Source organism: Centrocercus urophasianus, unplaced genomic scaffold, assembly GCF_019232065.1.
Source record: "Centrocercus urophasianus isolate 14NV4802_14NV808 unplaced genomic scaffold, USGS_Curo_1.0 seq_17, whole genome shotgun sequence".
Lineage (NCBI taxonomy): Eukaryota > Metazoa > Chordata > Aves > Galliformes > Phasianidae > Centrocercus > Centrocercus urophasianus.
In genome coordinates, this window is record NW_024884722.1 from 34,286,017 (window position 1) to 34,312,547 (window position 26,531).

General features: G+C 41.2%; 1 protein-coding gene across 5 annotated transcripts in view; it reads left to right on the forward strand.

The window, feature by feature from the left end:
• Positions 1-137: 137 nt before the first annotated feature.
• The window catches only part of PTEN (phosphatase and tensin homolog), a 98,600-nt gene continuing 72,206 nt past the window's right edge, over positions 138-26,531 (forward strand). For all 5 annotated transcript variants that reach the window (XM_042818446.1, XM_042818447.1, XM_042818448.1 and 2 more), the window contains exons 1-5: positions 138-259; positions 14,227-14,311; positions 16,449-16,493; positions 22,042-22,085; positions 25,459-25,697. In XM_042818446.1, coding sequence (XP_042674380.1) covers positions 181-259; positions 14,227-14,311; positions 16,449-16,493; positions 22,042-22,085; positions 25,459-25,697 — 492 coding nt within the window. In that variant the 5' untranslated portion in view covers positions 138-180. The remainder of the gene's footprint in view (positions 260-14,226; positions 14,312-16,448; positions 16,494-22,041; positions 22,086-25,458; positions 25,698-26,531) is intronic.

Consider the following 26,531-nt stretch of genomic DNA (forward strand, 5'->3'; position numbering starts at 1 on the left):
TGGTAGCGCCTTTTGTTCCGGCTGCCGATCTTGTTGGTGATGGCTGGCCGCCGGGAGCCGCCGCCGCCGCGGGAGGAGCGGGAGCCGGGCCCGGCCGGGGCTGAGCCCCGGGAGCAGCGGGCCCCAGCGCCCGCCGCCCGGCCCCGCGGCCCGCCCCGGAGCGGCCCTCGCCTGCCAGACATGACCGCCATCATCAAAGAGATCGTCAGCAGGAACAAAAGGCGCTACCAAGAGGATGGCTTCGACCTGGACCTGACCTGTATCCTCCCTGCGCCGCCAAGCCCGGCGCAGCGCTGCGCGCCCGGCGATTACATCAGACCCGCGGCGCGTTACCTAACCGCCGCCGGGCGGCTAACGGAGCGGGCCCGGCACGGAGGGGCACCGCGGTTTTTCCCGTGTGAAGATCGGTGGTGGCGCGGCGTGAGGCGAACGGGAGCGCGGCGTGCCGGGGGGAGCGTGGTGCTTAGGATGTGCCGAAGGTCGGTGCGCGGTTCTGGATAACGCGGTTCTGGATAACGAGTCGGAGCGTGGCGAGCCCGGCTGCCGGGCTGCGCCTGTGGCGGCCCGGGGGTTGCGTGCCGAATGCCCGTGGGGCTGGTCTGATCCGTGCTGCGGTGGGAGGGCTTTGAGGTAAGTGCAAACCGGGCTCGAACGTTTCAGCCGTCCTGGGAGATGCGGCGCGCGAGCTGGGGCTGAGCCGCCCTGCATGCAGGCAGGACTTGGCTCGGTGATGCCTGTGCGCCCTGCCGGCCGGGCGCGTTCTGTGTTGCTGTGATTCCGGTCTCGTCCTGATGCCTCGGTTCCAGCCTTATTTGCATAGAAAGAGAACTCGCTGCTTTCCTACGGGGTCAGGGCGAAAATTTCGGTGTTGAGAGCTCGCGTTGTAGCAGATGATCCAGAGGCAGCCTTGTTCTGGGTGGGAGCAGTACGGAGCTCGTGATGTTACTTGGGCGCTGGGCCTGAAGTGGTGATGGCCTGAAAGGTGCTTGACTTCAGCAGGGGACACTGAGCTTTCAGCTAAGGAGCCCAAATCCCTCTTTGCTGTGTGATTTCCACAGTCTATCTGTGGCGTTGATGAAGCCCAGTGTTAGACTGGTGTTTGCGATGTTTGGCTGGGGGTTTTGTTGGCCTGCTGCTGGGCTGACACAGCAGTGTTTGGTGCTCGCTTAAGGGCGGTCTCAGCGAGGTTTGTGATTCTGGGAGTAATGCGTTGGATGGGAACTTTTGGGAAGCAAGTAAGTGGTGGCAAAGTGGTGGTGATCTCTTGGCTTTGTCCTTGCAGGTTTGGTGTTTAAGGTACCACTGTCCAAATGTGCTGCTGGGAGGTGGGGCTTTTTGACCCAAACACATCTTTTCAACGAGTAGTCTGCTCTAAGTGAGAGAACGAGTGAATTTTAAATCTGGATTTTCTTTCTCAAGGTTGCTTAGGGTATGCTGATTTGAGTTTATTGTTTTTTTTTTTCCAATTTATTATTATTGATTACAGCTAGGCCACTGAAGACTAGACTTAAATTAGCGTATTTGAAAGCTGCAGCTGGCTGCAATTCTGTAACAGAGTTCATGGAAAAAAATGTTTATTTTTTTAAACAGTTATGAAGGTGTCCTTGAAATGAGCTTATATTCAGTCCCCCTTTTTCTTAGCTTCACACTTAATGGACAATTAATGAATAAAGACTGCTGCATGTGCAGTATAATGGCTTTACTTGAAGGCTGACACTGCAGAGGTGAAAGTTGACTATTTTATCGCTGTGCAGGCTTCTTGGAGATGTTCTTTTTGCAGAGTTTTGATGAAATTGTTGGTTGTCATACTTGGAAAGCAACCTGCTTATTACTTCTGTGCTGAGGCAGAGGACTGGGCTGGGAGTTGGTATTGAAGAAAACCTGAAACCTCAGTGAGGTATTGGAAAGGTATGTGGTGTGTGATAGGAGGACTGGCATCTCAAAGGCACTTCTCACTGTGTGGCAGAGCTAAAAATGTTGAGGCTGAAACAAGGGACCACCTGCATTTGGCTGTGCTTCCCAGCCTTCCCATGTCTGTAGGAGCATCCCGTGGCTAACAGTCATCTTGAGGGAGTTTTTCCCCTAGCCTAAAGGACTGAGAGGGGCTGTGTAGTCCTGTGATTTGGGCACTGATCTCTGGATGAGGGGAACTGAGGTGTGAACCCTTTCTGCAAATGAGCAGTTCAGTGGAAGTTCCAAAACATGCAACAGCTAGGTGCTGCAGTGTGGGCCAAGGGAGATGCAATGTGAAATCCTCCAGTGAGCCAACTAGGGCATGGACTGGAAACCAGGTGAGGTGTCCACTTAGCTGAATGTCTCTTTTTTGCTTTTCTCATCACATCTCGGCATCCCAGGTGGACAAAGGCCTGCAGTCTTTATATTTCAGACACAGCTGATTTTCCAAGGGGCTGCAGGGAATACCCAAGTGCCAAAACAGGCATTTTGTTGCTGGACTGTTTACATACCTTTTGAGGAGCTGGGCTGGAACATCACTGGTGTTTCTTCTTACGGGCTGCATTACATCCTTGTGAAATGAGCACAGATGTCCATCCGCTGTACTTGGGACTTGGTACTTGGGTGCAGGCAGTTCAGTTAGGAGTTGTTTCTGTACTGGCAATACAGGATTTAAGGAAAGGGAAATGACGACTTCTCAAAATCAGTAGCTTTGTTTATACCAGATGAAAATAGTCCTACGTTGCTGGTCATGAAATGTGTTTTAAGAACATACTGACACAGCTTTTCATCTGAGCAAACTTTCTTTTCCCTGAACAGCCTTTTTAGGCACTGCTTTGGAAAAAGTATTTCTGAAATTAGAAGAGGAAATTTTTTTTTTTTTTTCATATTTCAGTTCTGATTAATTTGGGTTTCTACTCCATTTCTGTAATGCCAAATACCTTTTGTTGCAAATGAGTGAGAAGGAAAGGTTGGATTAATAGCTTTCTTCTAAGATGGCTGCATTTCTTAATGATGCAAGGGCAATTATATTTTCTGAAGTACTATAATCTTAGGATTTCTGTAGTGATGCAGCTCAGTTGTTGACCATTTTACAGCAAGCAGCGGTGGAGAACTCTTGCATGCAAGTCTTCTACATTGCAGTGCTTGCTTTTATCTTATGTGTGTGTGTGTAACCGAGTTTGACAGGAGGCTTAACTACACGAGACCCAAGTGAAAAATCAGTTACTTGTATCTGTTATGGAATTTGGTGAACTTGCTTCAGATTTATAGGCCTTCTGCTATGCATGAGCATGCAGCCTTAGCATAGAGCAGTGATTAACTGAGGCGTGTGCATTTCATGACCCACATAGTTGTATGAACTGCAGTAATATTTAGTAAAGATTAGATGTTGGATGCTGTTAATTTCCAAGTATTGCATTTTGTCTTGTGATGAAAGGCAGAGTGCTAAGATTGAGAGTGGAAGCTGCTTTATGCTACCAGCAGTCCAAAGGCTTTTTGCATTTTTAATGAAATTTTAGATTATGTGACTTGAGTCAAAATGGCTCAACCTCCCGGAAAAGAAGTGAGTTGGCATGAGGTGCATGCTGAGTTTAAAAATAGAACTGCAGTTGGAAATGCCACTCCTTTAAAATATTGGCTTTCTGTTTAAAACTGAAGTTGGTTAGGTGCTTTGTAACCAGTTGTTTTTGTAGTAAGATTTGGTGAGGGCTTGGAAGAAAGCGAGTGGCAAAGCTTTTACTGGAGGAAAAGTATTTCTTTGTTCAGGAGTAAACTGCGTTACTTAATAGTGTTAAGAGCTTGACAGACTCATTTTGCTTATGGAGCCTGGATAGGTTAGGGTTTTAAACAAGGAGATTAGTGTCAGTTTTGCTTTCAATTCATCTAAAAAGTCTGCCTGAACAGCGAATAGTAAAATGGGACTAGCTGGAGGCTTCTCAGAACTTGATCCAGTTGTTAGCTGCTTGTGGGAAGGGTATGTTTGATACTGGGAGAATCAGTCTTTCTGTTACGAAGGATTTTTGAGTGGTCCAGACTGAGAAAGCAAGGTGTCAGTAGGTGCAAGTCTTTCCATCCATTTTCTCTTCTGAGGTTAGATTTGTTTCCCAGGTGATCCTATAGTTTTCCCCACAACCTAAGAAAAAACTGTAACAGCTTGCTGTAGTATCTGCATCTTTGTTGATAGCATTGTTTGACAGCTGAAGCCTACGCACAAAAAACCCCATTTCAGCAAGTGCTGGGTTGTGCATCCCTCGCTGCATCACTGCAGAGAAGCCTCTGCCCAGCTTTTCTGCTGCGATTGCCCAGGACAGGAATTTAAGGTGCTCAGCAAATTTAAAGTTCATCTCATTGTGCTTCTTAAATGTTGTGCAGGCTTCCCAATGTACTACTTGGTCTTGCATCATCAGAAACTTTAACATGGTGCAGCTTTGCTGGAGACTGTTTGCACAAGCTAAATATGAAGTTAAAAAATAACTGCTTGTGCACGTTTTTAAATCAACAAGAGCTGCAAACTAATTCTCTGTTTCACGTAGCTCTGCTGTTGAGGTGATGACTGTGCTTTTCAAGTTGGGGGAAAGAAATGAGTATGGATAATGAGAACACATTAAGGGTCACTAAAAAAGAAAATTTGATAAAGGAGGAAAAAAGAGCGAACAGTACCACTGAAATCTGTTTGCAAGCTTCGTGAAGTGTGTGTAATTTTCAGAACAACTGAAGGTTTCCCTTAAAACCTTGTTTGGGTCATGCTGAACAAAGTGCAAACTCTACTGGAAATGAATCTGATTTGAGCACTGATTTTTTTATTTTTTTATTTTTTTAAGTAGAAATCCAGGTGAGTTTTCATAATCCGCCACCCACTGATGATGAGATGCTGTCACTTTGGGCTCTGGGGAAGTAATTATGTCAGAGCTTTGGGCAAGGGTGGGTTGGTTGGCATTGTGCTTCTGAAGATCCCCTGTTCAGCTCTTCAGGTAATGGTTTGGGCCCTCATCAGCACTAGGTTAGACTTCACTCGTGAAGAAGGTTGTTGAATTCTGAAAATGAGTCTTTGGAGGACTTGTGCTAGCCAGGAAGACTCTTCTGTCCTCAAGATATTACACCGATTTCCACTGACTTCTTGAGGTACTTACAGTATATTTAGGGAAGGGATACAGTCCCCAGAGTGGCGCTTGTGCAGGGCTGCGATTGCCATAGTCTGATACATGTGGAAGCATTGGCTCTTGGTGACTGCTAGACTGACAGTGAACACATTTCTTTGGGACAAAAAAGAGTTTTTCCTGTGCTGTCCAGTGCTACAGTTATTACATCTCAGTCTTTTTTTTTTTTTTCTTGAACTACCAAAAGACTGAGAAATGCAGTGAGTGCTGTGCAGAAAGCCAGTATGTGCTAAATGTTGCATTAAAGCACTGTGAAGAGGAGTATAGAATTTCCTAATTTTCTTCCAAAAGAGAAGTGATTGTATTTTCTGTTTAACTCTTTGCTGGATTACGTGGACGCCTAGATCTTCTGTTGTTGCAGTAGAAGCAGTTGGTTTAACTTGTAATAACCTTACTGAAATTATGTTTTATGTAATAACCTTACTGAAATTATGTTTTATTAACAAATTATGTGAAAAATCCCCATGCTAAAAAAAAAAAAAAAAAAAAAAAGATGGCTATGCAGAAGCTAGACTAAAGAATTTAGCGACTGTGAAATTGATATTTTATGTATTAAGTCTGTCTACCAAGTTGCTTCTGCCAATTGTGGATTTGAGCAGCTTCTTGTAGTTTCTTAAAGGAAAAAGTATTTTTAGTGAATTTGTTGTTGCCATGTGAATGCTGCATAAGCTGTCAAATTATGTCTATGGTACCATGGCCTAGAATGCTCTGTTAAATCATTTTCTTGGTTAAATACATTTTATGGGACAGCAGTTGTGTTCAAAACCCAAAGAAAAGGGAGAGAATAAAATAGACAGTTGAGTCTTCAGACCCCTTAACTAGGAGGCCCAACTTGCTGTTGTTAGTCATAAGTAACAGCATTTTAAAGCCCTCCTCCTTTCTTATTTGAGCACCCAGCTAGCAATCTGGATCTCAGAGCTATACGTGATTTGTGTCCATTTGATATGAGTATTGGGTTTTATTTGATGTCAGATGGCTTTTTCAAGGGAGTAAATGGGATGTGGGATGGAGCTGTGTGTGCCTGGTGTTACCTTGTAAGTCCTAGAAGAGTTGTGGGTTCCTGTGATTTGGCACTTCTGACATGGTTTTGGGCATTAGCTGTGCAAGTTGGTGCATCCCTGTGAGCTGCTGGGATGATGCTTTCTGGGTTGTAAGAAGGGAATTTGTCTTAAAATTTGGGGATGTGCATACATGGCCCAGCAGAGCATGTTCTCTTGTGAAATCAGGATGCTTTCTGGGCAGTTGACTGTGCTTTGGGTTCAGTTTGCTCTTGGTTTTTAAATAGGTCTTAGTCCAGATGTAAACAAAGCCTTGTTCCAGCTCCCATTTCAGGCTAGCATCCTCCTCTCTCCAGTAGTCTTCTGCCTTGTCATCTTGCCTGTGAAGCAATGAAAAAGGAGTTTTGTAGAGCACAAGTGTAATAATTGTGCAGTTAGGCCCTGGATCGTACTGCATAAATATGAGTTATCTTAATGATTTTTCAGCTGTAGCTGAAGTAGTTGTTCTGTGATTTCAGGGGGTAATTGATTGTGCAGCTAAAAAACGAAACTTGCCTGCTCTGTGTTTGGGATGATGACTGCAGCGAAAGTTGGCATTGTTCTCTGTAAAGATGAAGCCCCAGCTCTGCAGCCCCAACATGCAGCGGTGCATAAAAACTGCTCCATATCCAGTTCTTTGCAGTGAAGTGCTTAAGAGATGTCTTCATAAACTTAATTCTGCCTTTGTGGGTATGTGGTATAATAGCTTTTAATCACACAGTTAATTTCTTTTTTAGAGGCCTGTGCTTAATTCCTTGCTTTTGCTGGGTACATATTGGACTAGAATTGAAGTGGTTGCCTTTTTTCTCTTCTGTTTTTTTGGGTTTTTTTTGGTGAGAGAAATAACACCCATTTTTTTTACTAACATGAGGAGGAGGCAAACACTGCATCCTGTTAGAATTCAGTAGTATCTACTTGCAGCTGAATGACTGAGAAATTATTTATTAGGCTGGCCCGAAGCCTTGTCTTCATATTCTCTTGTAGCCACCCCCTGAAGTTAGGCTAAATCCTAATTTTCGCAGCTTAGGTTTTGTAAAGCATTTTAGTGCGACATATTTGTCCTCCAGCTCGAATTCTGTTTTGAATTCCCTTGTCTCTGGAAGTTTTGGATGTCCTTTCAGCCTTGCAAGAAGTTGAGTCTGAGCCATTTTTCACTTCCTGTCAGTAAATATCAAAGTAGTGACTCTCTTTGCTGCGTTCCTCTGAATAAAATTCTTGTATTTTTCTGTGGGTGTTTGGGGCTAGGATATGCTTAAGCATGTAGTGGTGCTTCTCCAGAGGACATTGGGCAAAGCATGGCCATGTTCTGAGAGCATTGCTGGGGACATGCCATGTTCTGCCTTGGTGGAGGTTGTGTTGAATTTGATACGTAGGTAAAACCAGGTAAATCTTAAAGTGCAGTGTGAAAGCCAAGCTTCTGTTACAGGTTTCCTTTGCGGAGAAAGTCATGCAGCAGGCGTTGTCCTCTGCCACCATCTGCATGGCTTACTTGGTCTGCAATCCCAGGCCGTGTTGAAATGGGAGTTGAGGAGGAATTCTTTTTGCTTCTTGTCAGAACAAGTTCTGCAAAGTAAACATCCTTTGTCATGCTTCTCTTACTATTGCTTTTTTTGTTTGTTTGTTTGTTTGGTATTTGTGTTGTGAGGTTTATGAGGTTGAGACTGTTTTGGGAAAAAAAAAAAAAAAAGTGCCTGGTTATTCTGTAAATTCAGTACTTCTTCAGTCATCTTGTTCCTCTTAGCTGTTCAGCAAATGCCCATTGGGGTTGAGAGCTCCAGGTTGGGTTTCGTGCAACTCAGCCTGTGAGAAGGTTCTTGCTCTGAGAATGGTTCTGGAAATGTAGCATCATGGCCATGTGTGGGTCCAGAAAACCTCATGATGGGTAGAGGTGGTGGTGCAACTGGTGGTAGCATCTTCAAAGCTTTTTATGATTTACTCCTTCCCACTGTTGGAATCCGGGAATGAGGGAGCCACAGTTCTGTTATTTCTTCTGTAGGGCACTACGTTTGAATTACAAGCTTGAAGTTTAGAATCATAGAATCACCAAGGTTGGAAAAGACCTAAAAAATCATCCAGTCCAACCGTTCGCCTATTACCAATAGCTCCCACTAAACCATGTCCCTCAACACAACATCCAGCCTTTCCTTGAACACCCCCAGGGTCGGGACTCCACCACCTCCTTGGGCAGTCCATTCCACTGTCTGACCACCCTTTCTGAAAAGTAATACTTCCTAATGTCCAGCCTGAAGAGGAACAAAGGGTTGTCATTGAAATATTGAGCATTAATGGGTTAAATGCCTTTCTCCGAAATCATAAAATGTTTCTCTCTGCAACATCTGAGTTGGTCTCTTCTTGTTCTTTAAGGCACAGATGGTAGAATTGGCAAGTGCAGCTGACTGGCTACAAGGAATCCTCCTTTGCTCTCAAGAACATTCTTCCTGTTCATTTCCTCTCTACTTCCTGATTACCCAGCTTTGGAGAAAAACAGTAAACTTATTTTGTGTTTAGAGCTGGCAGCCTATTTACAATGAGAGTATGCATGTATACAGGCTAAACAGCATGTATGCTGGGAAACTCTTCTCAATTTGGCTGGGCATATTTTCCTGTGTCTTTTTTTTCTTCATTTGTAGGGATGCTGTCAAGAAACTCTTGCTAATAAAGAGTTTGGCCATTTGTCAGGACACTTAAATCTGTTTGAGGATGGAATGTGGACACTTCTTGTAATACTCCCTCTGTAGCTTCGGGCTGTCAAGCTGCTGAACAGCTACAGAGCAGTTCAGTTCCTTTAATTTAATTTCTCTGTTGCTACATGGATGTGTTTAAGCTGGAGTTAAGAGTTGAGGTTAGAGCACTGATGTTGCAGAGCTGGTGAAGACAGATGTGCTGCTAGACTATGTTGTGTGGCTGCTAAAGGCTGAGTTCCTGAAAATTGCAGAAAAATGGACACAACAAAGCACTTTTGGGAGACTTCAGAGTAATGTTGTTCCTCTGCTCTTCTAGTGTTATCAAATGGAACTTGGCAGTTTTTAGCTCCAAAGTTTGGCTTGAACACTGCGCATTATTCCCAGCTTTCAGGAATCTTCAGCCTAATGACTAGTAGATCCTCCTGCAACTTTTGGTTTCATAGGGCTAATAGTTTTAAAGTTGTCTTTTATTTGGGCTTTGATTTAAAGCCTGTCAGTGTTGGTTTAGAAAGTAAAGCCGTATGTAAATTCTGCACTGCATGCTCGAGCATGCTTACAAAATAGGAAGATTAGGTCGTTAGCTTTCTGGTTTTCTCCTAGAGTAGGGCAAGGACAGGGGATTAAATGCTTACTTTGTTTGGAACAGAACTTCATACATTGCTCAGAAATGCTCATTGATAAAGTTCTGGATGTTAATGGAGAAGATTGATTGTTGCAGGAGGGGCTGTGGCTGTGTGTTTTTGCTACTTTTTGTGTCTATTTAAGAACTGGAAAATATTTCATTGTGCTGCTTTTTTTTTTTGGCCTGCTTCCACGATTAGGAAAAAGACTCAATTTGTGAGAAAAATCACGTTTTTAAATTAATAGACCAACGTGAGTCATTTGCCTATGCATATACATAAAAGTTAAGATTTAAGTGTGTACTGCACATTCTTTAATTTGATCTCTGCAAAATGTGGATACCTGGACAACTATTTTTGAAAACGAGTATAACTACTGATTTGCATAATGACACAGAGGTTTTCTCATGGCACCTGGGGGACTGTCATCTTTAGCACTTGGGAATTATTTCAGGCTTTAAACAGCTTTTTACATTAGAGCAAAAATGTTTTTGAAGTAGTATATGAAATTTTTCCTCTGGTTTGTCTTACACTGAAATGGCGTTGCTTGATGGTGTTGGGCATTTAGCAAACTGCTGGGTACTTCAATTTTTTGTCTTGGGTAAAGCTAAGTTTTGTGATTAGTAAGAAGTATAAACTTGAGTAGGGGGCAACGTTCCAGTGTTTTGCTGTTCTGTGTCGTGTCAGGGCATTCAGTCTGTCTTGGTTGTTGTTTTATTATCTTTTAACTGTGAAATATCAACTTATATGATTCCCAAGTTGAGAAAGAAAGAAGTTCTTTAAAAGGTACTGAGACCATTTTCAGAAATGAGTTCCTTAGGAAAGAGTTGCTGTGGCAAAAGGCAGCAGATTTTCTTTTTTTTTTTTTTTTTTTTTTTTCTTTTCCATTAAGCCCACTTTTATGTTTTCTGGTAGTTCATGTTTAGGTTGACTTTGCTTCTGCATGCAAACTGGAAGCATTGTAAAACTGCCTCAGTAACTGGCTGAGGTTTTAACCATTTCCATTTGTCTCTTTAAAGTGAAGCTGGAATTGATGATGAACTTCTTGTACTTGCTAGATTATCCAGCTTTCTAAAATGATTGCTATCATTTTTTAATTTCATGGCTTGGAATTCTTGCTTTGAATGGAAGCCTGGCTTCCAAGCTTCCATGAGAAAAGTCATGTTGCTAGAATCTTTTAATTTCGTCTTCAGAAATCTGTTAATTTACTCATGTATGGAAAGCAGTGTCCCTTTGCCTTGCAGTGTGGTGATGATGGAAGCGATTCCTTGAAGATGATGTTCTGTGCGGTATCATAATTATTTCAGCTCTGCATGCTTTGGGATGGTAAATCCATAGCTGTGTCTGGGGAGGAGCCCAGTATCAGGAAAATAGCATGCTGGTACTGGTGCAGTAGGGATAATCACCTTCTCAGTGTGGATTTATCAGGAAAGGGTAGAACAACTCAGTTAACATAGCAGTTTTTTAGGACTTGGATCATGAGCAGAGGCAGTAAAAGCACTACTGTTCCTTCTTCAGCCTTTCCTTTCAGAGGATGGTTTTTGGCCGTTGGAACCGACAGGAGGTGTTCAGAGCAGTGCTCTTCTTCAGCGTGCTTGTCAGAAGCCTGTGTAGACCCCACCAAATGCTCTTCCCCAGCAATATGAATAATACACTTGCTAGAGTTGTCACTTCCTTTTGTTTGGTGCAGAAGAATCCTGTGGCTCAATGAATGCTGTGCAGTCGCAATGCTGGCTTGCTGCACCCGGTGTTCTGCACAGCCTGATACCTCGTAGACAGCAGTGAGTCAGCAGTGGTGTGGGAATTGCATTCTAGCCTGATGTGTGGAGATAATAAGGAAGGTACTTCAGGATGCTTATATTTAGGTGGAAGAAAGGCTTGTGTGCCTGTTCAAAGACAGTCATGCTTGCCTAAAATCAGAACCCCTGCTGAGCTCACTGTTGGATATTTGTTTTTCACTAGTGTTTCTGTTTGTCTTGTCCTGTTCCAAAACCTTACAGCACCCACACTTTTATTGAATTGGTGTCAGTAAACTGATTGGCACTTTTTTCCCCCTTCCTCCCCTTTTTCCGTTTGCTTGCATTTTCTGGAACATCTTTAGCGATACTAGCTCTGGGATTAAATTTTCACCTGTAGTTCTGATACGTGATTAAGCTTGTGTGTCCTCAATTCTTGTGGGTTTGCTGTGATTTAGAAAAGAAGTGCAAATGAGCTGTGCACATGCTGCATGTGTAGCACTCTTGAGAAGCCACCTGAGAGTCCAGGGCCAAGAGGGATTGCAATATCCAAAAGTGTGTGACTGCCCAGTTAATTTAGAACCTTTTATTTCCGTCTGCGTGCATGCTCAAGGCTTTTGGTGTTTGGACACCTGTGTGCCTGTGAAGTAGAAATGCTGCTAAGATGTTCTGCTCTCTGCCTCCTTTCCATCTTGTACCATCTGGGAATACTGGAATGTGTCTCCTACTTTAGTGTCCCAGAGACAGCAAGAAGAGCAGCTACTGAATTGAATACATGAAGAAGCCGCATGGTAAATCTTGTGGTTGTAAATAGAGATTTGAGCAAGTTATACAGTAATTCTGGCTAGCCCTAACGTCTGTGTCATGGGTGATATTGTAGTTGAAACAGGTTGGTTTTTTTTATGCAGAACTTCAAATGGTTTTCACATGGCGTGTCAAAATGAATCGATTTTAACCCCATTGCAAGCATAAGGGTTTGTCTTCCATGCAGAACTGCTGTGAAAACCAGACTAATATTCTGGGTTATTTTGTTACAGTAATTTATAGGGCCCTTCTGCTCAGAGCAGTGTATAGATGGAGGTGCTTTGAGCAAAAATGGTAGAGCTGCAGCAGATAGATGTGTGCTCTGTGTTCTGCAAGTCAGGAGCAAGGAGGAAGCAATGGGATGTGATAGCTGGATGTCAGGTGATGCACTGATGTGTGATAGGCATGGAGCAGGTGCACATGGCTTATAACTGCTTTCTTAATCTTACAGCAAGTAATAACTGATAAAATAGTAAATGCGTTGCGAGTTGTATCGTGCTTTTGCTACTTGAGCTAAGAGGTGTGGTTTGCTTCCAGAGTAAAATCCATTCAGAGCAAAGTTCAAAGTTAAAGATTGATGTGATATGATAGTATCAGAAATTACGGGATCTGAATGCTGAGCAATTTAATTTCTCCAAGATAAGCTTTTTTTGAGGTTTGGGGAAGTGCAGAGTGAATTAGAAACGAGGCATGAATCCCTTTTATGTGTCAGTGTTTGAGGAGGTAGCTACAGATACTTGTTTGGATCCCTCAGAAGTTTTTTTTTTTTTTTTTTTTTTTTATTGTTGTCTGCGTAACTCATTTAGAGCAGTCTAGGCAGACTGATGCTTAATTATATTTGGATACCACACAGTAAATGCTAGATTCTTTTTTTCTTTTTCGGAGAATACATAACTTCTGTGTACTGTTATAAAAATTTGCTCTCCAGCTGGCCAGCTGTTGAGCTAACTGCAGAACTCAGTCCATGCTGCTTTACTGCCAAGTACTCAGACTTGTGGGATCTCTGTCCGGGCAGGGTGAGATAGCTTGCAGCATATTTCAGGTTTTTTGTTGTGTGCAGCTAACTGGAATATGAATATCTTGGAAGTGGCTGCAGTGCCTTCATCCTGCTGCCTGCTCTTGGCAGTTTTGTTGTATTGTTGGTGTTTTAACAAGGACAGTCATTCTTGTAGTTTTAGAATAATTTAAGTTGAAGGGCATCTCTGGAAGTCACCTGTTCCAGCTCCGTTGTTTAAAGTGGGGCCAACTGCAAACATATTGTTCTTATTCCTTCTAAAATTAGTCTGAGAAGGAGTATGTTAATGTGGCAGGGTACGGGCTGCTTTTGAGCTGCTGGTTTCATTTCTGTTTTGCTTTTCGGTGAAACTTCTTCACTGCATTAACTTTTCTGATGTTTAAAACTAAGGAGTGTTTTCTTGTGTTGTGTTTAAAAAACGACAGCATCTGTCATTACACACCAGGATACTAAATGCTGGTCATTTTTTGGCAAACTATTGTGAATTCTTTACACATCTGCTCTGGATGCAAGTTTACTTCTCTCTCTTTTTTTTCTCTTAGCAGTGTGGTTTTCTTCTTTTCTGGAGATCTTTATCTCAGGTTGTATTGATTTGGTAGTTCAGAATAAGAAATTAGAAATGATAATAGATATTAGAAATGTTCCATTGCAATGTTTGCATGACTGAAATGTGCTTTTTTTGTGTTGCATGATAGGTGGATTTGGGGATCACTGGGGACTTTACCATGGCACTGACTTGGAGCATTTTGCAATTTAGTCATCCAAGACTGTAAAATAATTTCGTGATGAATTTGATACACCACTCAAACTGTGGAGAGAGACCACTGTGTGGCGTACATGCAGATTCAGTGAGATGAGGCATGGTGGCGCGGGTAACATGGTTTGGCTTTTGTACTCGATGTTAACATCACCTATTCAGTTGTACAAATTTGTTAAGTTATCTGTGAATTATAAGCAGACTTCTGTCATATTGGATGTTATATTGTTTATGGAAAAAATTCTGTACTGATTCTTCTTCCCTTGATCTTTTCTTACGTTTTTTTTCCTGAAGGAACCCCCTATTACTGTATGTACGATGTTGAATTCTTTGAATATGGAAGTTGCTCTGGGCTGTTTCTCCAGCTGGTGCAGGAGTAAAGAAATATTTCACAATCTCCATTTAATATTGTTATGCATGTTTTACATATTTTGTAAGTGTTTCCGTAACTCAGATATTCAGATATTTATCCAAACATAATTGCTATGGGTTTTCCTGCGGAGAGGCTTGAAGGAGTATACCGGAACAATATTGATGATGTAGTAAGGTAAGGCTTTGTTCTTCTTCTTTAAGTTATTCTCATCTTAAATGGGTGCAGAAAAGGGCACTTATGTTCTGCTTAGGAAAGGATGTACTACCTGACTGGTAAAAATGGCAGTTCTTTTATCTAATAGACATTGCTTTTATTAGTATTTTATTAGTATTTAGTTGGAAACACTGAGAATAGTGTTCTCCAGGCTGCTGTTCTGTGCTGAGCCCACATCTGCTTTGTCATGTGAAAAAATGGACTTGGCAAATTGTGTTGCAGTAAAATGAGATTCTTTGCTTTTAGAAAGATGTGCATCCATGTGGAATTGAGAGTTTCCTCAGATAGCTGATGGCATTTCAGAGTGTTTGCATATAGCCTTTCTCTACTTGATAATGAAGTTCTTGATAAATTAATTTTGATAGCAGTAAGTAACAAATGGCTCTAGGTAAAGGCTGTGTTTTAACTTCTGAAGAAGAAAAAAGAGGCAAAATTCGTTACTGCTGGTGACACTGATAGCATGTTTTGTGAAAGTTTTGTTTTTAACACGAAAGTTACACGTTCTGAACTGCTGGATACAACTGTATGAGATCTTAGCAATTTGGGAGCATCTCTGTAATTTATTTCCTTAAAATCCTGTGTCTCTGCTTGATTTGTTGAGATGCATGAAGTCAACATTTCCTAATAGGAAGGTTTGTATTAATGCTGATCACAGAACAAACAAATAAGGGATTTACTGATATTTGTTAAGTTATCCATAAACACTGTTGCTCCAAAGGACTAACGGTAATCTCCAAGTGTGATGAGCCAAATTAAGGTATGGAGTGATGCAAATGAAATGTCTGTAGGGAACTGGATGCTGAAGTAGCATTATACTTGGAATATTTCTTTCAAGAGCTTTGTATGTCAAAATTCACTGCCTGAGCTCTGTAGAAATGGGCTTTGAGCCACAAGGGATGTGCTGGTGGGCTTTTTCTGAATAGCTAGCATCCTGACCAATTTGACAGTGATACTATATGAGGAGCGTGACTGGGCTGCTGGCTGTCTTCTGGGGCTTCCATGTTGGATGGAATTTTGTCCTTACGAAAACACGTGTGTGGAAGCTTACCTTTAGTCCTGCAGATGTTATTGGCAGAAGTGGAGCCAGCTCTCCTCTCCCTCCAGCTGCTTCAGACCTGCGGGAACATCTCCTGGAATAAATTGCTGTGTCCAGCATCTTCCTTAATCTCCCAAAGTCTGCCAGCATGGGCACTGTGAAGGATTTCTGTAGGTGAAATTGGAGTCCCATATTCAGTGAGAGCACTCACTGAGAGCACCAAAGAGCACTCACACATCTGTTCTTACTTAAACGCATCAGTTTAACCACAGAATTCTAGGCTCTTCTGGAATATTACAAGTGATAAGCAGAGCTCATTTTTGCTTGAGCTTTCCAGGATTTTAGCAGTTACCGTTTCTTTCAATTTGAACAGCATGTTCTGTCATGGCTAATTAAATTCCTTCTGGCTGATGTGCAGATACACACTGTTGACGATGTTAAGTGTAAACATTTGTATGTTATTTCTTCTTGAACATTACTGGGTGACACATCATATATAATCATGGCAATTTTGATGAATCATGTTTGCAGTTTGATTCTCTGAGACTTGAAGGGGAAGTTTTCAGTGCAAACTTAGCACAAAAATAAAATGAGTGCAAAGCGTAAAAAGCGGAAAGCACCAAGTCCACTCTGCATCCATAATGTTACTGGGCACTATACATTCTGCTTTAATAAGAATAAGCGGAAAGCACCAAGTGCACTCTGCATCCATAATGTTACTGGGCACTATACATTCTGCTTTAATAAGAATCAGCCCTTCACCTACATAATGTATTGATTTGTAGATGGGAATCACCATAGATGGGTGTGTACAGTAATCGTTGGGTTGCAGGTCAGATCTAGGCCCCTTGGTTGCACAAGTAGCCTTACTCAGGCTGATGGATTATTTGGAGGGGAGAGGGCTGCAGCATGATGCCTGCCTGCCTTGGAGGCAGTGCAAGGCCAACTGGACTGGGAGCACATCGCTGCGCATGCTGCTGGTATCCTGTTGATGCTGTGAGCTGAGATCACCATTACCGTGCTGTATATTAATGCATGCCTTTTTCTTTTTCCCTATTTAAGGTTTTTGGATTCAAAGCATAAAAACCATTACAAGATATACAATCTGTAAGTATGTTCATAAAGATTTGTTTTCCAAAATGATGAATTCTAAAAATAGCTTGGAAGTGAGAGTGTCTTGCTGCTTTGCTGAAGCAGAGCTAGAGATGTTTTGCACATTTCTTAAAACAATTAAGCCTGATTGAGAGCACTGTTACTTCATTTAGTGAAGCTGAGTGAGGTTAAATGAAATGCTGGTGTGTATTCATATTACTTGAACACTTTTAAATGACTTGGCACCCAGCCCATCTAGAGCTTGTACTGTGTGATTAAAAAGTGAAAAGTAATTCACTGCAGGCTTTCCGTTCGTGTATGTATGTATGTCTGAGTGAAGGAGCTGCCAGATGAATGCTGTCTTGTTTGTGTTGTGTTCCTGAGGGGTACTGAGCTGTGCTGGTACCCAGGTTCTGTATGTATTCCTCTCAGTTCCTGCTCATTATTTTGATTCAACTATTGCACAATTGGAGCACGATGATTGCTTTAGAGGGAAGAATATTTTCCTCAGGAAAGTCAGTTATTCTGAAAGCTGTTCTTGTTACATAACAAATGCTGCTGCTGTTGTTGTTCCCTGGTCATTTTATATGCTAATTTAGCCTAATTTTATTTGTATAAGTGATTTTGTAATGTCAGCGGATGTTGAAGAACAGGTCCTGGTTTTCTTACCCAGATATTTTTCCCAAAAATCTGCATTTAGATTTATCGATTCTGTGAACTTTTAGAGCTGCTGCTGCTGCTTTTCTCTAAATAAATCTTTCTAAGTATCTGTAATTTTTCTACTAATCACGGTTATTTAGAAATATTTATTTAAAAAAGAAAAAACAACAAAAATTCCTAACAGCTCAGGGTAGTTGTATGTAGACTCAGGCAATGCATTCCACTGCTATCTGAAAATCATTAAAATAAGTGTTTAAATGTGTCTCTGTATTAGTTGGAGGATCATTCATGCATCAAGCATGATTTCTGACTTTTGATGTTGGAATGAAGCAATACTGGAACCTGAGATGTGGAATAATGTCGTTTGAAGTTCTCTGTGAAGTCCAGGGTAGAGTGGGACAGATTTTTGACTAGAATATGCATTAAAATAAATTAATTGGACACCATTCATGCAGTTCAGTGACAAAATTATTTTCTCCGTCATAACTATCCAGAAAGTTTTTGTTAGCCTTTTAATAAATGTCTTAGTGACATTCACGGATGGAAAGGACCATGCTTCCAGGATACTTGACGGCTTCTGCTGTGAGTTGGTGCAGCTGTATTGGGAGATAGCTTTCTGAGCATCTTTCTTTGCTGATCTTTGTTGAACATCTGTGTTGTGTAAAATGTACCTGCAGTGCTTTTGCTACAGCACCCTACCCTGGGTGTGACTTAATTTTCTCCAGATTCTAAGGGCTGGAGTTCTGTAGGTAAGTTTCTGGGGTCTCCTAGAGGACCAAGGTTTGCTGAACCGCATAGTGCTGAACTTGATGCTTCAGACTGGCTCAAGAGGGGACAGGTTAAAACAATAGGTTGTGTTTGACTTCTAGGCTTGATCAGAGAGTAGGAATTTATTAAAAAATTCTTGGCGAGGATTTCTAGGGGCAAGGATGGTGCTTGAGTTGTTTCCATTTGGCTATGTGCTGGCAACCTCATTTTACTTCAAAGAGGGAAAATGGGGACAAAAAACTCCATCCTCTGCATGCTTCGGAGTTAAGCAGTGAGACAAATACTTCTAATATTTACATTGCTGATATTTTCAACTATGTAGAGAGCTTGTTCAGGTGTGTCAGAAGGTTTTGTCTTCAAGTTTTTTGTATAAAAACTTATTCTTTTCAATTGCAAGAATCTGCCAGCTTCCATCAATTTCCCTTGCTGCTGAATTCAAAATAATCTCTAATGAAGCTTTCAAAAATAGAAATGTTTCCCATGAGATCAAAATTTTCACGGAGGAAAAAAAATCTTTTTCAAATGTATGGATTCTCTTTGTCCTGGAAACACCGATTTCTTGCTTGCAAGAGGAGATTGAAGTTTTTAATGCTGTTTGGAAAACTCACCTTTTAAAATTTCTGTGGCTACAGAGACGGATTATCTGTGTGCACACAAAATCTGTGCACATTAAATAAATGCTATTAAGTGAATTGTTGGAATGTTTCGTCATGAAATGGGAAGAAATTACAGCCTTCGGGTATTTCAGAGAGCAGCATCTCTGTAGATTTGTCCTATCCTTTGTAAATAATACCCTTTTTTTTTTTTTTTTTTTTTTACCAATAAGGAAGTAGGATTTTAAGGAAGTTACGTGGAAGTTACTCAGTGATTTCATGACGTTTGAGATCTCTTGTGGTAGCTGTTTCATGGAGTTGATAATGCTGCATATATTGAACAGTTTTATTTAAAACTATTCTGAATGGATGCTTAACTGATGTAATTTATTCCTTATGCTCACAGTCTAGCTTTTGACTTCCAGTGAATATTTGAGCAGTTTGTTTCATTTTGTTCCTTGTGTTTTCTCATGTAGGCTTTTAACTTTCTGCTATTCTTTCTTTTATTATTCCTTACCTTAACACATTCATTTACTTTTGCTTTCATGCTTTGCATCCTGCCAAATTGTTCTCTTTGCTTCTTCACCTTCTCCATTGTATGTCTTTAATTGAAGCAGACTCTTGAAGGGTACATTTTTGTGCTTATTTCTATGTCTCCATGTACAGGGAGTTAGGCACTGGCATAGGCTGCTGTCTTTTCTGTAATCTGTAGCCCTGTCAGCAGGTTTGAGATGGAGGTCTGACTGTATTACAGGTCTCATCATGGTTAGAAAACAGATGCTTTTAAAATGCTAAGCAATGGAAGCATCTCAAAAACACGTGCCAGTGGGATCTCAGACACGGGTAGCATATGTTTCGTGTGAGGACAAGGAAGTATGTTTTATAGGGCCGTGCCTGGAGCTCTACATTTCTCCTGTGTTGTGTACAGCTCTCCTATGAAGGCATAGAGAGCAACATGGCTATGTTCTGTGCTCAGTTTCTATCCTTGGTATCAACAAAACTCTTTTTTATCCCTTATGTATTCTACTTGCTACTCTTTCAAACTTTGCAATTTGAAGGCTTTTTTGTCCATATGTGGATTCTTTTTGTGTTTTGAAGTTTCATCTCATACTATTCCTTTGAACTGGGTGCTTCTTTAAAAGGAAGATTAATGAAGAGCACAGTTAGATGAGATGCTTTGTGTTAACTGCTTTGCTTCCTAGCAGGCTCTGCTTCCAGAGTTCAAATACTGACTAACTTGTACCAGTCCTTTGCCCAGCATGGCTGATGGCTGCTCCAGGCATGCTGACTGTATCTTGGGCTTATATCCAGGGTCTGACCTTTCTTCTTGAAGGCTCGGCTACAGATAATAGTTCTTTGAGACACACCTGCCACTCAGTCTGCTTCATGTCACTTCTGACCCAGGGAAAGTGTCAGCAATGTGATCAGAGCTGTGGAAACCACCTGGCTTTTTGCCTAGCGAAGGCTAGACCCAGGAAGGTTCAGCAGTGCAGAAAAGGGAAATCACTGTCCCTAGGGCATGATGACCCTGGCTGAATGTATGGGCTGGGGGATGAGAGGCTGAAGAGCGGTCTCATGGAAAGGAATCTGGGGGTTCTGGCTGAGGCAAGTTGATCTGAGCCAGCAGTGCGCCCTGACAGCCATACCCTGGAGTGCATCGGGCCCAGCAGTGCCAAGCGGGCGAGGGAGGGGCTTGTCCTGCTTTGCCTTGTGCTGGTGCAGCTGCACCTTGAGCACTGGGTGCAGGTTTGGGCTTCACAATATCGGATGGATGGACATAAAACTATTGGAGAGCATCCAGAGATGGGCTACAGAGATGGGGAAGGATCTGGGGGGCAGGAGGTGTGAGGAGCATCTGGGGTCCCTGGGTCTGTCTGGCCCAGAGTAGAGGAGCCGAAGGGAGGCCTTGTGGCAGCTGCAGCTCCTCACAGGGAGCGCAGGGGCAGCGCTGAGCTCTGCTCTGTGTGACGGTGACTGGCCGAAGGAACAGCATGGAGCTGTCAGGGGAGGGCAGCTGGGGGTGAGGGAAAGGCTCTGTGGCAGAGGGCGGTGGGGTGGAATGAGCTGTGCAGGGCAGTGGGCACAACCCTGAGTGCTGGAGCTCAGGGAGTGCTGGAGCGCTGCTCTCAGACGTAGGGTTTGGATTTGGGTGATGCTGTGGTAGAGCTGAGAGTCTCAATGATCCTTGTGGGCCCCTTCAACTCTGGGTATTCTGTGATGCTGCAATTCGCTAGTGCTATCCCAGCAGATATGTCTCTAACCCTGGTTGTCTGAATTTTGTGGACCAAGCTTGTTTCAGTGCCTGTAAGACTCAGGCTAGGTGAAATAGTCATACAGCAAGAGCCTAGAAGTCTGCATTTTCATGTCTGAAAGTACCAAGTAAGCTCTATACAGCTTCAAAGGCTGCACTCGTAATGTATTTACCAAAGGAAAGATAAGGTCATACTGGTCCTGAAGCTGCGGGGGATGTTTGAACCCTATGAAAAATACAGGTTATAATCAGAATGGAAGACCTAGATGTGTTTTCTCTTTTACTGAAATTACTTCCAGTCACTGTTTCAAGCTAGAGTCCTGTTGTTTTGTAAAAGAGTTGTTCTTGCCTTTCCTCCTGAAGTTCATTTTCACTTGCTTTGCATAGGGACACAACGCTTTTCCTGCAGAAAGCAATCTCTAAGGAATATTGCAGAGGGCATGCTGTTCTTACTTTCTTTCCCCTTACCCCTAGTATCAGCTCTAGCTCATTTCTGTTTTGGCTAGATCCTCTCTATCCTTTATATTGGTGATGCTCATCCCCAGACGTGTCATCCTGAACAACTGAGATCATGTGATTTGTTTTGCTGGCAGCTAGCTAGGCTGGATCTCATGCAGCATAGTAAAGCAGATATTAGTGCAAGTCAAAGAAAAAAATACCATGTTGGAGAGCTGTACTGCAATCTATTTGGTATAATTGATGTGTATTACCATTCAGTGGTGCTTTCAGATACTATTGGTGGTTGTATCATGATTCTGTAATTGGTGGAAGAGTCCTTATGTAGGTTGCTCTAGCTGAGTGTCTTCTGAATGTCCTTGTGACTACCATAAGCCCTAGCTTGTTTGTTGCTGTGAAGGTTTCTTGACATGTGTTTTGAGTTCAGAGAAAATTGGATGAAGGTTATAGCCATCCTCTGTTTGCTCATATGGGAGTTTTAAAGCTGTTGAGTGGGTGGAATAGCTAAACCTACTGCGTTAAAAATAAGCATGTCTTGCATTACTTGCATGAATGTCTCCGTTGAGAGTCACAGTGACTAAATCACTGATGGACCACATTTACTTTAGGGTAAGTTACTGCTTTGCACTAAAATAACTGATTCCTTATTGGCCGACTTGTATATCTGCAATAAAATATTTATTTTTTGTATGTAGTCTCTAGCTATAGTTTTAGATTATAATGATGATGTGTCTACATGATTTTCTGATATGCTAATCTGTATGCTCTGAGGTGTGGCAGATGCTAGGAGTGCCTTAGAGAATGTCTTGAACTTCTGTCTTATTTTTCTTTTTAGATGTGCTGAAAGACATTATGATACCGCCAAATTTAACTGCAGAGGTATGTATTCACAGTCTAGCGTGTGTTCTTCTCTTTGTATTTCACTTTTTCTGGATGATGGTGTAAAGTAGAGTTGATAGTAATGCATAGTAATATAAAACATTGCTATACATTTAGACCAGTACTAAAAATGGGACTATAGAATGTAGTGTAGGAGATTTGGGAGCAAAGAATCATGTCAAATAGCATTTGAATCGTTGGAGAAACTTGGTGTATTCCTTATGTTTTTAAAAACCAGTGTTCCTAACTAAAACAAGACCTAATGGGGCAATTAGAAATCTACTGTTTGAAAAACTGTTGCAGAATGAGTTGTATAGAGATTTCTATTCAATTCTGTCAGCAGACTTACTGTAAAATTTAGCTGTGAAGCTTAAGGAGAACTATTATTTTATGCTGAAGCATCACGTACAGTAAAAATGGAGAACACTACCAACCTATTTTTCAGTGTTCATATGCAACAGCTTTTTGAAGATCTCAAACATACCTTCTGTTTCTTTAATAAAAACAAAATTAAATTTCCAAGATGCCTGTTTGAGGTAAGATGGCTCTTGGACACTTTGCAGAACCTGTGGGGAAGCTTTCAGGAACTCCTTTTGATCAGGCCCTTTGTAATAAATGGAAACCAATGTTCTTGTCTTGTCAGTATTAATGCCCCAGGTAATAAATAAATGCAGATTTACCTTTGTTCCTTCTGTGGAGAAATATCTCTGTGTGCTGTGGTGAGACTTGTAATTCCTCTTTACGTTGTGCTTCAGAATGGCTGGGTAGGGAAAAGGGTATTTCTGCATATGAAACTGGGGGTGAGTGAGTTTTACTCCAACTGGCTGATACTAGGTCCTTTATTATTGAATTTATACATCCTTCTAGTTGTGAACAGGTTGTTTACTACATGGCCAGTTGGCTGCTTTAATGTCTGAATATACAGAAGGATTGAAACCTTCATTTTTGAAGTAATCACTGCTCTTGCTTTGCTCTAATTATGTTGAATAGCAATGTTCTGAAACCTTGCTAAGCAAACACAAAGGGGAAAAAAAAAGTTATCTTATGATCTGCTTGAGCACTTCTTTGGGTAAGAGGAGAAAGGATGTAAATGAAAAGCACATGCTTCTAATATCATGTCTGGTACATGTGCTTGCATTAATTTATGCTTTTACTGTGGAGGTGCTTAGATCCCTTTGCAGTCAATTGTGACCGGCAACGTTTGTGACACCGCTTCTTACAGTTCCTCTGTATAAGACAACACTGTTTTAGGGAGCTTCATATTTTTTATTACTTTCCTTGCCAAATTATTTAATGTAAGTGATCAAATTTGTGACTCGGGGCTTACTTTTAGCAGCAGCAGAAGTATGGTTGTATTTTAAAATCTTTGGGAGTGAAGTAATTTCAAAAGGAAATTCTCATTTCTGTACTGAATGTGGGACGCCGTAGTAATTTTCAGCTGGAATGTTCTTGCATCAGATGTAGAAACAAATGTTGAAAGCTCTTTGTCCACAGACACTAACTTTCTGTCTAGAGTTCGTGTAGTTTCTGAAGTACCCCAGCACTGGAAGTGGCCTTTGGCTTTGCCATGTTTTTTGGTTTTGTTTTCCCTCCTTATGTGCAATGTCTGGGAGCTTGGAGAGAGGAGTTAGCTGTTCTCCACGCTTTCCTCTTTCCAGTACTAGCAGCCCTCATCCATGGAGCGCCTGCACCCTCCTCAAAACAGATCAAGGCAACTTGATGTTTTCTAAGGTTGCTTTCTAAACCATTTCAGTACATCCATTTCAGCACTTTTTCATTCAGCCTTTGTAGAAAATCCTGCAAGGTTTGTCTGTTATTTCAGGTCTCTCAACAAACTGTTACTATTTTTGATTTTTCATGCAGCTCTTCTAGCGTTATGTTGTCTCTTCTCTTTAGAGGAACATTATTAGATGTAGTTAAGATAGAGTCAAAGATCTGTAGTATCTCCTGAATGATTTCCTCTTTCAGGGATTTCTTAATATCATTCACTTATATCTGCAGCAGAAAGTAACATCCGAGTAACTTTGCATGCAGAGATCATTTGCAGATTATTTAGATCTTCTGTGTGCAAGAACTTATTAGTAGATGTTCGTGTTCATTAAGCTTTTTTAACAGATTATTCACTTTATCAGGCTTTTGCTCTCCTAGGAGAGATTAAGTGGACAGTCTGTACTGCGCAAGACTAAACTGTCTCTCTGAAAGGCTTCAAACTTATGCCATGATCTGTGGCAAAAGAGTAGCCTTTACAAAACAATTACAAATGCATGCCAAAAAATGGAATGTATTCTTTTTTTTTTTTTTTTTTTTTTTTTTTTTTTTTCTCACCAGAAAAGGAAATGGTGTTTCTAGCTGAGAATGAACCAGGCTTGTATTTTTAAGAACCCAAGTCTGTTGATTAAGAATTGGAGTATGCTTTGTGAAGTGTAATCCTCGTGGCCAAACTAGTACAATTCCATGTAATTCTGCCAGCCAGCCTGGCATTGTCTATCATCTGATTTGGCAGGTCATACAGAGGTTTGGTTTTGGGTCCTTTTCCCAGTTGCTTATGTTTGTTCTCTTCTGAGATTTCCTTTTTTTTTTTTTTTGGTTTTTTTTTTTTTTTTTTTTTTTTGATATCCAGAGACACTCACACAGTTTTTCCAGCTAGGCATGGAAAGAATTTCAAGAAAGCATTCAGGGAAGAAAAAAAAAAAAAAAAAAAAAAAAAAAAAATTGACAACTGCATTTGATGGGTTGACCTTAAAACACATTGCAGGTTCCTTGTGTGAGATATCTTTTTGATTACCATTTTTAGTATGGAATTTACCATTCTTTTTTTTTTTTTTTTTTTTTTTATAAATTTTTTTTATGAAATTTTCCGTTTTTTTTTTTTTTTTTTTTTTTTTTCTAAATCCCTTTGAGCAAATTCTGAGTGTTCGTCCCCAATGTAGACTAAACCACGCTCTGAATCTTTGCTGCAGAATTCCTCATCTGATCAGTGAGTGGGGCTTGGCTGTTGTTTTCTCTCAGCAGGTAGTCTAATTGTTATCTAATGGGTTTTCACGATGTTATTTTTTGTGCCGGTGAACTCTTAAATTCCAGTAAAATGTGAGGTGCAGAGTCTTGTAGCACTGACCTCAGAAGCACTACAGAATAGTCTCTTCATGCAGCAAGATGTTACGTATTCCTAGAGAAATGTATGTGATGCATTTAGTGTGCAATATGTTACTGAATAGCAGCAGAATCAAAGCTATGTGTGTACACAAATCTGTATGCAAGACTGTTTTTCATTCAGAATGTTAATTTTTTCATGCTTGTCATGAATTTGACCTGTCTAGTTGAGCTTTGGTGATTTCCTTTTTAGATTTTGATAAGTTACTCCTTCTCATTGCAGTTGCACAGTACCCTTTTGAAGACCATAACCCACCACAGTTAGAGCTTATCAAACCTTTTTGTGAAGATCTTGACCAATGGCTAAGTGAAGATGACAATCATGTTGCAGCAATCCACTGTAAAGCTGGAAAGGGACGAACTGGTGTAATGATATGTGCATATTTGTTGCATCGAGGCAAGTTTTTAAAGGCTCAAGAAGCCCTAGATTTCTATGGGGAAGTAAGGACCAGAGACAAGAAGGTGAGTTATTTTGTTCTTTTTTTGCTGTGTGCATCTTTAGGCTTTTCCTGAAGAGTCAAATCCTTTGAGAAATGTTCTCTGTCAATTGTGATATGTTGTTTGGTTTAGCTGTAATATTACTGGGTCAGTGCTGTCCTTTTCAATGAAGAAGATTTCTTAAGTAGCAGAAGCAATTAATCGCAACACTAAAATGGTCTGTTTTTTCCATCTCCTGTTGAAGGTGACCTGGACAGTTTATTTTAAATACCCTTTTAAATAGCATTCTGCTCTGTGTTGCATCAAATAGGTGGTTGATGAGTGAACTTTCTCATTCAGCATTTTCAGCCCAAATAAGAGGATTATTCTAGCTTGTTTTGTCTGAATAGATGAGCTGTTCAGATCCTCAGGTTCTCTCAACTTCTGTGATGTTTTGAGATGCATAGTCATTAAAGTGCTTTTTACAGCTGAATGTCCCTACTGGAAGAGCATATCTATGGCTGAATACTCCTTTTAATTAGAAGAGAGGCTAGGCATTGGCCACCTCAGTCTTCTTCATGATGTTTAATTTCTTGTGTTTGTGGGGTGTGAGAGAATCTCAGAGAAATGATGTTTGTGGCTGCAAGAGCTTTGTTATGACCTTGTCAGTGCTGCGCAGGCTGACTTAGCGGTACTTGTGCATTGGTCCTTTTTGGCATGGTTATGTATCCTTAATGAAAACTTACACTTTTTTTTTTTTTTGTGAAATCTTCCCCAACTATGGTAAGATGTGCCTTGCAGGGTAGTTTCAGCAAGTCTCTCTGCTCATCTTCCTTGTTTCCTTGTACGTGTTGGTAAGAGCAGCCCTGGGGAATCATC